Genomic DNA, 10,820 nt, shown 5'->3' with positions numbered 1-10,820 from the left:
TCTATGATTCTGTGATTCTATGAGATGCACTGACCCCCCCCCTTTCTGCCCTCCCCAGGCCATGGAGAGCAAGCTGCTGATCGGCGGCAGGACCATCGTGGACCACACCAATGAGCAGCAGAAGATGCTGGAGCTGAAGCGGCAAGAGATAGCTGAGCAGGTACCACCCCATCCATCCCAGTCCCAATGGATTGGGAGAATCTGTGGGGCCAGAATATGGGGTGGGGTTAGGGAGTCCATGGGGTGGTCGGTGCCCATCTCAGCTCTGAGCAACCCCCTCTTGGACGCAGAAACGCCGTGAGAGGGAGATGCAGCAGGAGATGCTGCTGAGGGATGAGGAGACCATGGAGCTGCGGGAGACCTACACATCCCTGCAACAGGAGGTGGAGATCAAGACCAAGAAACTGAAGAAGGTGAGAGAGCCAGGAGGGCTTGTCTTGGGTGGGGAGGGACATGGGTTTGCCTTTGGTTCATGTCTCATAGTTGGGGGTATATGTCCTGCCCACTATCCATGGGCACCTGATGCCTTGGAGGATGCTTCAGTCGTGGTACTGGGGACACCTGTGCCACCATGCCCTGCAGACACTCATGTCATCATGCCCTGGGGTCATCTGTGCCACCAGGGACACCTATGCCATCATGCCCTGAGAACACCAGTGCCACCATGCCCAGGGGACAGCCATGCCACCATATTTTGGGGACACCCGTGCCATAAGGAACACTCATGCCACCATGTTCTGGAGACATCCATTTCACAGGAGACACTTATGCCACCACGCCCTGGGAACATCTGTGTCAATGGGGACACTTGTGCCACTGGGAACAGCCATGCCACCATGTCCCAGGGACATCAGTGCCACTGGGGTCACCCATGCCACCGTGTCCTGGGGACTCCTGTGCCACAGGGGCCACCCATGCCACCAGGGCTGACGTGGTCTCTCTGGGAACAGCTGTACGCCAAGCTGCAGGCTGTGAAGGCGGAGATCCAGGACCAGCACGACGAGTACATCCGCGTGCGGCAGGACCTGGAGGAGGCACAGAACGAGCAGACACGGGAGCTGAAGCTCAAGTAGGTGACATCAGTGTCCCCTGAGATGGGCGGTGAGGCCGAGGTCCCTCTATACCCCCCAGCCCCAGCAATGCCACCCCAAGCACCCAGCCCCAGACCCAGGAGCTGCAGGAGATCTCCACGGAGGAGGCAGTCATTTTATTCACTATCTTAACAAAACCAATCCAGACATATATAAATATTTTAACATTTTCATGATAAAATATTTAAAATTCTGCTCGAAGCACAATTTTGTGTCAAGTTTTGCTCCACGCCCTTTGGAACATAATTAAAATGTTTTAGGAGCGTGCAAATCTCAGTCAGCAATTCATCTATTCAGAGCTGTTTTCTGCAGCTTCTTCATTTGCCCCAAAGCAACGTGGGAAAAAGTGGGGAAAAAAATTCCCTTTGGGGTCAATTTTAAGGTGTTTCCTCTTATTTTCTCATCTGGCAGCTCTGCAGTGGGCTGAGATCATGCAGTCCCTTCTGTATTTTGCTGCTGCAACAGTGGGGCTAGTTTGGATTTCCAGACTTCAAAGGGGCACTGAGCAAATGCACGGGGTTGGGTTTGGGGTGCTCCCAAGGGGTCCTGGGTGAGTCAGTGCAAAATGCATTGCAGGCAAGGTTGCAAACAGAATGGTGCAAGCTGCGCTGCAAGTTGTATCTTGCAGTCTGTATTTCAAAATGCATTGTAAATTGTGCATTGCAAACTGTGCCTTGTAGGCTGTACATTGCAAACTGTGCGTTTTAATTTCATTTCAGACCATGTATTTCAAGCAATTGCAGGTTGCATTGCAGACCATGTATTGCATACAATGCACCTCAGACCATGCATTGCAGACACTGCCTGGGGACTGCTAAGGAGAGGACCGTGGGGTTATACCCTGAAGGCAGCACACAGAGCTGATGATGTTTCTTCTGCTCCTCTCTGAATGACAGTCTTCCTCTGCTCTTTCTCTCCTGCCTCTGCTGGATCCCTGGTCCCTATCCGCCCACTCCCTCTTCCTCTCCTCCCCACTCACCTTTTCACTCCCCATCTGTCCTGGCTCCTCTCCTGACCTCTTCTCTACACTCCTTTTGCTCCACTTGCCGCGCCCTGTCCTGTTACTTCCCTCCTCTCTGCTCCATCCCACCTGCCACTCCTCTCTCCTGGCCTGTCCCTCACTCAGGTATCTGATCATCGAGAACTTCATCCCACCAGAGGAGAAGAACAAGATCATGAACCGCCTCTACTTCGACTGTGAGGAGGACCAGTGGAAGTTCCAGCCACTGGTGCCGGCTGGCGGGTGCGTGCAGACACGGGCAAGGGCTGGGGACATCACTGGGTTGGGCAGTGCGGTGCCACCATCCATGGGGACATGGGGAAATGATGGAGGTGCCCATGGGCAGCACCAAGATGGCCACTGGATCCCATCCTGTGCTCAGGGAGCTCAGTGCTGTCATTCATGTTGTCTAACGGGTGTTCCTCTCTTAATTTCCTTTTCAGAAACAGCAACCAAATGAAGAAGAGGCCAACCTCTGCAGTGGGCTATAAGAGACCCATCAGCCAGTACGCCCGCGTGGCCATGGCCATGGGATCGCATCCGCGGTATCGGGTAAGGGAGGGGACACTGCTGGTGTGTGCTGGGGGACAGAGTGGTGTTGGGTCAGCAGGGAGGATGGATGGGATGAATGAGTGGGTGGATGGATGGATGGATGGATGGATGGATGGATGGATGGATGGGGTGCATGGAAGGATGGGGTTCATGGGATGGATGGAGTAGACAAAATGGGTGGATGGATAGATGGATGGATGGATGGATGGATGGATGGATGGATGGATGGGTCGGTTGGTGGGTGGATGGATGGATGGATGGATGGATGGGTGGATGAATGGATGGATGGATGGATGGATGGATGGATGGATGGATGGATGAGTGGGTGGATGGATGAATGGATGGATGGATGGATGATGGATGGATGGATGGATCGGTGGGTGGGTGGGGTCGGTGGGTGGATGGATGAGTGGATGGATGGGTGGTTGGGATGCATGGAAGGATGGGGTTCAAGGGATGAGTGGGGTGGACAGGATGGGTGGATGGGATAAATGGATGGCTGGGATAAATGGATGGATGGATGTGTGGATGGATTGATGTGTGGGTAGGGTAGACGGATGGCTGGCATACAAGATGATCTTAAAGGTCTCTTCCAACCCAAATCATTCTATGATTCTATATATGAATGACTGGAGTGGGTGGATGGGGAGACTGGATGAATGGGGCAAGTAGGCAGATGAGTGGATTGCTGGATGGATGGGTAGAATGGGTTGGATGAATGGAATGGTTGGATGCAGGGAATAGATGAATGGTTGTGTGGATGGATGGATGAATGGATAGGGTAGATGGATGGATGGTGTATACGGATGGATGGAGTGAATGGATGAATGAGGTTAATGGCTGGGTGGATGGGTGAGAGCTCGAGGCACCTGGAGAGAATATGGGGTAAATAAGCTCATGAAGACTGGAGATAATTTAAATAAAGCTCCAAGGTTTGTGAGCCTTGGCCCCATTTGGTCAGATCAGCAGCACTGTCTTATTAGCCAGCCCTGACTAAGTTGTGGTCTTGCTGCCTCTGCCAGTCCGGCTGCTTGTCTGAGGGCTGAAAACATTCAATCTTACTTGCTGGTGCTGTGAAAGACCACAACAGCCTGAGCAGAACAGGATGCAGCTGCAGCCAGAAGAAGATCTCTGTGCCTCAGGGTATTCAGCCTCTCAGCCTTGTGGACCTACACAAGATGGTGCCATGCTTTACTGTGCAGTAACTCCCTGTGTTGACTTTCCCTTTTCCCCATCCTGCTGCAGGCTGAGAACATCATGTTCCTGGAACTGGACCTTTCCCCTCCGGCAGTATTTGAGTTTGAGCGGAGCCGGGACCCGGCCGAGCAGGACCCACGGGCTCTGCACCTGGAGAGGCTGATGCACCTGGACAGCATCCTGGAGCGGCCGGCAGCCTCCCGGGTGAGGAAGTCCCGCTCCTGGTGAGTGATCATGTGGACATTTGGGCACTGGGGCTGAGACACTGTATAAGGGACAGTGCTGGGTTGAGGACACTGCAGCTGAGAGGATAACTGCAGGAGTACAGGGCAGCCTGGAAGTGTTCCCTGTCTCTATTTGAGATGAGTTTGGGGTTCAAGGCAGGGGTTGAGGTCCTTAAGGTCCCCTCCAACCCAAACCACTCTGATATTCTCGGATTCTGTTCTACTGGCACAGGCTGCCCAAGGAGGTGGAGGAATCACCATCCCTGGAGCTATTCCAGAACCATGGAGATGTGGCACTAAGAGGACAGTGGCACTGTGGGATGGGTTGGGGTTGGACTTGGTGGTGTTTTCCAACCTGAACGATTCTCTGGAAAACAGGATGATGATACAGTATATCACCATGCACGTATGCCAAGGATGGTCATACCCAACATCACTGATTTCCATCAGTGCTGCCTACATTGCAAGTCACTGAGAAAACAGCAGGATTCAGGGGTGGAGATTGAGAAAGAGGAAGCAGAAGGAAAATGTTGGTGTTTTTTTTCTGCTTGTGCCACCCCCAGGTGCCAGACACCGCGGTCGCTGCCATCCTCCACCACGCACGCATCCCTCGCTGCCAGCTCCCCACGCACCTCTACGACACCGGCACAGGAGTGATGGCCCCAGGACCCCCAAGCCCAGGACCCCCGACCCCAGGACCCCTAACCCCAGGACCTTCTGATCCCAGGACTGAGGCCACCTCTGCCCCAGGGCTGAGCAGTGTCCTCAGCAGCAGCATCCCACCGCCTTCAGCTACTTATGTGCACTGTATGTGTGTGAGATGCTCCCAGCGGCTCCGAGACCATGAGAGCTGTCCTCTTCATCCTCCTTCCCCAACACACCCCTCCCAAGTCTGGATCTGTCACTTTATTTATTTAATGTATTTATTTATGGAGTGGTTGGCGAGCAGCTGGAATGTGCTCTCGCAGGACACCGAGCTGGGTCAGCTCCGGTGCTTTGAGCCCCCCTGGACCCCATTGACTTTGACACAAGATGAGGTGGCTCCAGACACTCCTTGCTGTGTTCACTGGATCTCAAGTTTGCCATATAATTCGTGCTTGTGGCAAATCCTACAAGACTTCAGAGACTTCTCAATGGCAGACCCTTGTGCTGAGCTTGTCCAAGACCACAAGGAACACTCTGGACTGCGTCGGCATTGGTGGCAGTGATGTTTCACTGATGCCTGGGCACGGCTGTTGCTCCAAAAGTGCCAGCTCTGTGCACCAAGTGGGCTGACAGATTCACCAACCAAGTCAGCCCAGCGCAGCTCTCCTCTGGATAGAGGTCACTTGGGGTCTGGAGGACATTTGGTGATTTTATGGGTTGCGGAGGGAGAACTAATGAATGTGAAACGGGTAATGGATAGGAGAGGGGTGAGCAGTGAGGCTCCTCTGTCTGGCACAGAGCAATTTGTAACCTATCAAAAGCAGCATCTGCAGTTGCTAGGAGATTGAGTTGTGCTACAGCATCCTGATGAATGAGGGAGCAGCCTCCTGGTCCAGGAGGGAAGACATGGGTCTGCAAAGGGAAGAGTGCTGGAGCTAATCTCTGGGTGGGCAAACTAAGAGATTACAGGTGGGGGCAGTGTTTTCTGCATGCAGGACCTCATCTAATTCCCAGGGAGGGTGGGAGGGGAACTTGCACTGATGTGAGGGAAGCACTGAGGGCAGCTGCTTTGGACCAAGTGCCACCTAACGAGGCCAGGCTGGGGTGTGCTCCTCTCCTGATCCATCTCCTATTCTACTGAGGTCTTCTTCCTTTGTCCTGTGCTGCCCTGCTATGTGTTTTCTGATCTTCTGCTGCCATCATCCCTTCCCTGCTTATATCCCATAGCTGAAGTTTCATCCCCCAACCCAGAATGCAGCAGCTAAGTTGAGGGGCTGTGGGTTGCTGCTAGTACTTGTTGTGTTCCATCTGAGTGGCCAGCTGGGCTCTTGCAGAAGTTTGCTGTTAGGAGAACCGTGGGATACCATCTGGGGCAGAGTGGTAAAATGTCTCATGAGCTTGCCCTTAAATCCTGGCATATGTGGATATTAACTCAATAGTGAAGGCTGCCATTTAGGTAGGTGAAGAAATTCCAGGGAAGGACAGTCAAGCATTCAGCACTGTCCTTCTGCCCAACCTTCTGCCTATCCTTTTGCCTATCTTTCTGCCCAGCCTTCTGTCCAACCTGCTTCCCATCCCTGTCCATCATTCTGCCCATCCTTCTGCCCATCCTTCCCCACTCGGTGAGCAGGGCACACAAGGGAGCAGGTTTATGAAGATGGGTCTCCTCCATGGCTGGTGGCGAGTTCCTTCTGCCTCAGACACATTCGTAGTTGGGTTGTGTCCCTGGAATTGTGAAACAAGTGGATGGGAGATCCAACTCCTTTCTTCTTTTTCAGGATGGCCCCTGGGATTGAAGATCAGAAAGTAAAGATCTAAGAAAGGGGAGAAGCTGTCTGCATGGCATGGTGGCACAGTGGGGATGGGTTGGTGATTGGACTAGATGATCATAGCGGTCTTTTTCAACCTTAATGATTCTGTCATTCTATGGCAGCCTGCAGGAGGATTTTCTCCCTTCCTCTTCATTTTCCAATTGCCCCAAGTTCCTTGACAGCCAGGCCAGCAGCTCACTGAGTCCAGGGATGGGGAACCAGAAGAGCTCAGGAGCCATCTGTTCTTTTTCCACCATATTGAGCCCAAACCAAGCCCATGGGAACCTGCTCACATCTTGGGGAATGCTCACCAGGGCCTCCCGTGGTTTTCCTCCAGAGGATGCTGTGGATTCCACCTGGAGACTTTCCAGTGGGCTGGTGGCTCTGGGCTGCCCTGCTCCAGCTTTGTCTTATTCTGCCCACATCCAAGCACTGCTTCGATGCCTCCATTGCATGTGTAGGTCCAGAACCTCACTCTGTGTCTCCATGCATTGCTCCGACCTCAGCCTTCCAACACAAAGCCCCAGGGAGGGCTCGGAGATGGGAAGGGGTGAGAGTGCCGTGGCACTTCCCCCACCCCGCAGCCTCACCACGTCGCTGCAGCAACCTCAGATGTATATTTGTAATGTTCTTTGTTCTTTGTATGTTGGTGCGTGTGTATTTACATATGAATGTGTGTAGGTGTGTGTGGGTGTGCGCGCACGCGTGTGTGTAGCCAAGGGATCTATTTACCTTCAATGTGAGTGACTGTACAGGGGGGGGTTGGTGGGCTTTTTTTTTTTTTTTTTTAGTTATTTTTGGTTTCAGGTTCTTATTTTGTTTGGCAGAGGTCGGTGGGGGGTGGGGTCTGCCTTGGATTGATTGACAAGGTGAGGGCCTTGATTAGGACCAAATTTTTGTGCCTGTTGCTATGGTGATCTATTTAGGAATCAAAAGTTTACTGTATGGTGGCCCATCCTTGTCACTCTATACATATGAATATACAGGACATATTATAAATATATATATATTATACATACCGTATGGAGAGAGGTCATGAATCTCACCCCCCTCTGGCTTTGGATGGACACCTCTTCAATATTCTGTAATGTAGCTTTGACTCGGTGCTGGACGTGACCAGAAAGTTCCAGCACTCCTCCAAAAACTGGCAATGACACCAATAAAATAATGAGCATCATTGCACAGAGTGTCCGTCGCGTCCTTCATCCCCAACTCTACACTACCAGGACAAGTGTAGGCATTGGACTCGATTGTCCTTGTGGGTCCCTTCCAACTTGGGACATTCTGTGATCGAAGCAGAACAAATTATGGTTTTGCTATGCAAGAGGGCTTTATAAAGAGCTAAGTATGAGCTCTGTGAGTACAGAGAGGCCCAGGTAAGGTTGGTACACTGATTTGGGGCGATTTCAGTTGATGCACTCACCGAGTTTCTTCCAGCTTGTTGATGATGACATCAGGAATGGTACGTTGATTTTTTGGGATTTCATTGCTCTCCCAGTTCCTTCTAACTTTGTGATGATGACATAGGGAATGGTACATTGATTTTTTTTATGCTCTCACCCAGTTTCTTCCAGCTTCATGTTGATGGCATTGGGACTGGACATGTGCTTTATCTACCAACAGCTCTTCCTTGCAGACTGCTATGAGCTCTTTGCTTATGTGTCCCTGGGCAAATCACGGACAAGGCACACACTGAGAGCAGGGAGCAGGAAGGCAATCCGTAGATGCATGATAATAAGAGAAAGATAGAATCACAGAATGGCCTGGGTTGAAAAGGACCACAGTGACCATCTGGTTCCAACCCCCTGCTATGTGCAGGGTCGCCAACCAGCAGACCAGGCTGCCCAGAGCCACATCCAGCCTGGCCTTGAATGCCTGCAGGGATGGGGCATCCACAGCCTCCTTGGGCAACCTGTTCCAGTGCCTCACCATCCCTCTGAATGAAAGATGAAGGAAAGATGATTCATTCCACACCAGGGAACAAATATCAGAGAAAAAACAAACAAGCAATGTAATGATTTTTTTTTCCCTTCAGTCTTCATTGAAAAGGTCAACTGTGATCAGATGGCTCACGATAAACGTCAGTGATAAAGGGCTGTGAGCCCAGGCTAGAAAATGGTAGGTCAAGGACTACTTGCACAGGTTGTATGTTTCCAGATCAGCTGGGTCTGATTAAACCCATGGATGCCCTTGGCTATTGCACTTCATGGATATCAATGACTTGAGGATTTGAAGGTTTATACAGGTACAAAGAAATTCTGGGTGAATTTCAAACTAGGTGAAGGGTGTATCAGGGCGTAGCGCTCCATGCAGTGACAAGACCAAGTGGAAATCACAGTGTAGAATCCTAAATGGTTTTACTGATGGTCTTAACTTGGTTGGATGGGATGGGTGGATGGGATGGATGGGTAGGGTAGATGGGTGGATCTTAAGTTGCACCAGGGGAGGTTTAGATTGGAAGCTAGGAGGAATTTATTCATGAAAAAGTAGGTGAAGCACTGGAACAGTGTTGGAGTTCTCATCTCTGGAGATGTGGACATGATTCTATGGGACTCAGTAGGTTGATGGTTGGACTTGGGGATCTTGAAAGTCTTTTCCAACCTGAATAATCCTGTGATTCTATAATATTTGCAATGAGTGTCTATGTTCTCCAGTTCTAATTAATTTTGTTTAGTGATTCGTTTGCTTGTTCTTTGGAGTTGGTTCAGTGTTTTTACAGCTTCCTACTGCAATGAAAATATGCAGTGGATTTGGCAGCAAAGAGAATCTTCTCATTTAAGTTAGAAGCAGCTCCTGTACTTCTGTGAGTCCCTGGTCTTCACCACAACCAAGAGGCCACCCAGCAGTGCATGGAAGATCTCTCTTTTTGCTCATTCAGCTTGCACTTACATTAAATCCCAGCATAGCCTTTGGTATTCAGATTCCCCTACAGATGGAAATCCCTTCAAAGGCATGGGTTGGACCAGCTGCAGAGGAACCACAGGCAGCTCATGTGTCCCCAAGGATCAGAGTAGAGGGTGAGAATGGTGTGATGGAGCAGATGGCTCTGAAGGAGAGCTGCACATCCTGCAGCAGCTACCAGCAATTACAGCTCCCTGGGGAGCATCCGCTGCTGCTTTCAGGCTGTTGCACGATGGTTTTAGCATCCTGGGCACAGACCCTGACCGAAGACATAAGAATCAGCTGTGGGACAGGAATAATTGATTACAGAGCCACAGCTAATCCCTCCTGTCCTCCCCTACCACTCGTGAGCGATGGTCAGATGTTCTCTCAAGAGCATACAGAGAGGGCATGAAGACCTTTGGGGCCCTCAGGAAAGCTCCTGAGCTGCTCCTGAGTCACTGTGCTGAGCTGCTCCCCGTCCCAGCTTTCCTATCACCAAAACAGTGTAAACAGCCATTAGCATCTTTGTAAAGTACCCCGAGATTTACTTTTCATGAGGTTGCAAGGGCTAAATGTTTTTACTGTTCAGGAGATTTTGAGGCATGTCGGCACAGAGGTGACTATAGCTGCTCTAAAAACGACAAGCGGGCTTCCCATGAAAAAGCACCAAGCCTTTATATCAGAAAGATTTGAGTTTTCTTGTTTCTGCGTATTTTTTCCCGTTCCTTGACGCTCTGAGGACACCCTGTGGACTTTTCCCTGTACTGCTGCGCCTCACCTTCATCCTTTCAGCGTGAACTTCTATGCCAGCAGAAGGATATGTTGATTACCTGTAACTGTTCTGCCCCTAAATTTGCTGCCCATGCATCCTCCACTTCGGGGATATACCCATAAGCAAGCACTGAGTGTTGCCAGCCACCAACTTCCCATGGCATTCCATGCTACAGACGGGAAGTGCTTTACATCCCATCCTCCAAAGAAATGTTGGCTCATGAAAGGAAGGAAAAAAGCAGGACATAAACATTCTTTCTCCTTTGTGTGCTCTGAGTGCTTTCCTCCGTTTGCATTCACCAAACAGAACCACCCAGAAGCCATCAAACAACTGGAAGAGAGCACTGGTGATTTCAGAGGCAAAATATTGGGCTCTTCTGCATGCCTGGCAGTATTAGGTTTGGTTAACAGCAGGATGGAGGTTGAGGTGGCCATGCTATAGAACAGAGACAGCACCTGCATAGCTTATGGGGAAAACATCAGACTCTAGGGGGAAAAGGCATGGTCCTTACTGAATGATGGGGACATTGGGCAGTCAAAGGTTTGCATGACAGCTCCAAGTGCAGGTGGGCTCAAACACCACCGGGAAATATTTCATGTAAGGAGGGGAAACCTTGGAAGACATAAAGAAAACAAAATAGGTGGG

The 10,820-nt window shown here is 50.8% G+C and overlaps 1 protein-coding gene across 1 annotated transcript; it reads left to right on the top strand.

Moving 5' to 3' along the window:
• Window positions 1-35: 35 nt before the first annotated feature.
• Window positions 36-7,303, top strand: KIF3C (kinesin family member 3C). The gene is made up of 7 exons (XM_010708026.2): window positions 36-160; window positions 291-413; window positions 951-1,069; window positions 2,218-2,334; window positions 2,535-2,643; window positions 3,889-4,064; window positions 4,628-7,303. The coding sequence occupies exons 1-7, from the start codon at window positions 62-64 to the stop codon at window positions 4,719-4,721; spliced, it is 837 nt and encodes a 278-aa protein (XP_010706328.1). The 5' UTR covers window positions 36-61; the 3' UTR covers window positions 4,722-7,303.
• Window positions 7,304-10,820: the final 3,517 nt, after the last annotated feature.

Source organism: Meleagris gallopavo, chromosome 2 (assembly GCF_000146605.3).
Source record: "Meleagris gallopavo isolate NT-WF06-2002-E0010 breed Aviagen turkey brand Nicholas breeding stock chromosome 2, Turkey_5.1, whole genome shotgun sequence".
Lineage (NCBI taxonomy): Eukaryota > Metazoa > Chordata > Aves > Galliformes > Phasianidae > Meleagris > Meleagris gallopavo.
Note: the sequence above shows the minus strand (reverse complement) of the source record. Positions and strands in the feature narration are given on the sequence as shown.

Bases quoted from the DNA above. Each gene is read 5' to 3' on its own strand.
- KIF3C (XM_010708026.2), top strand. From the start codon at position 62: ATGGAGAGCAAGCTGCTGATCGGCGGCAGGACCATCGTGGACCACACC. The intron at 161-290 runs GTACCACCCCAT...TCTTGGACGCAG, and splicing joins GGCAAGAGATAGCTGAGCAG to AAACGCCGTGAGAGGGAGAT. The intron at 4,065-4,627 runs GTGAGTGATCAT...TGCCACCCCCAG, and splicing joins GTGAGGAAGTCCCGCTCCTG to GTGCCAGACACCGCGGTCGC.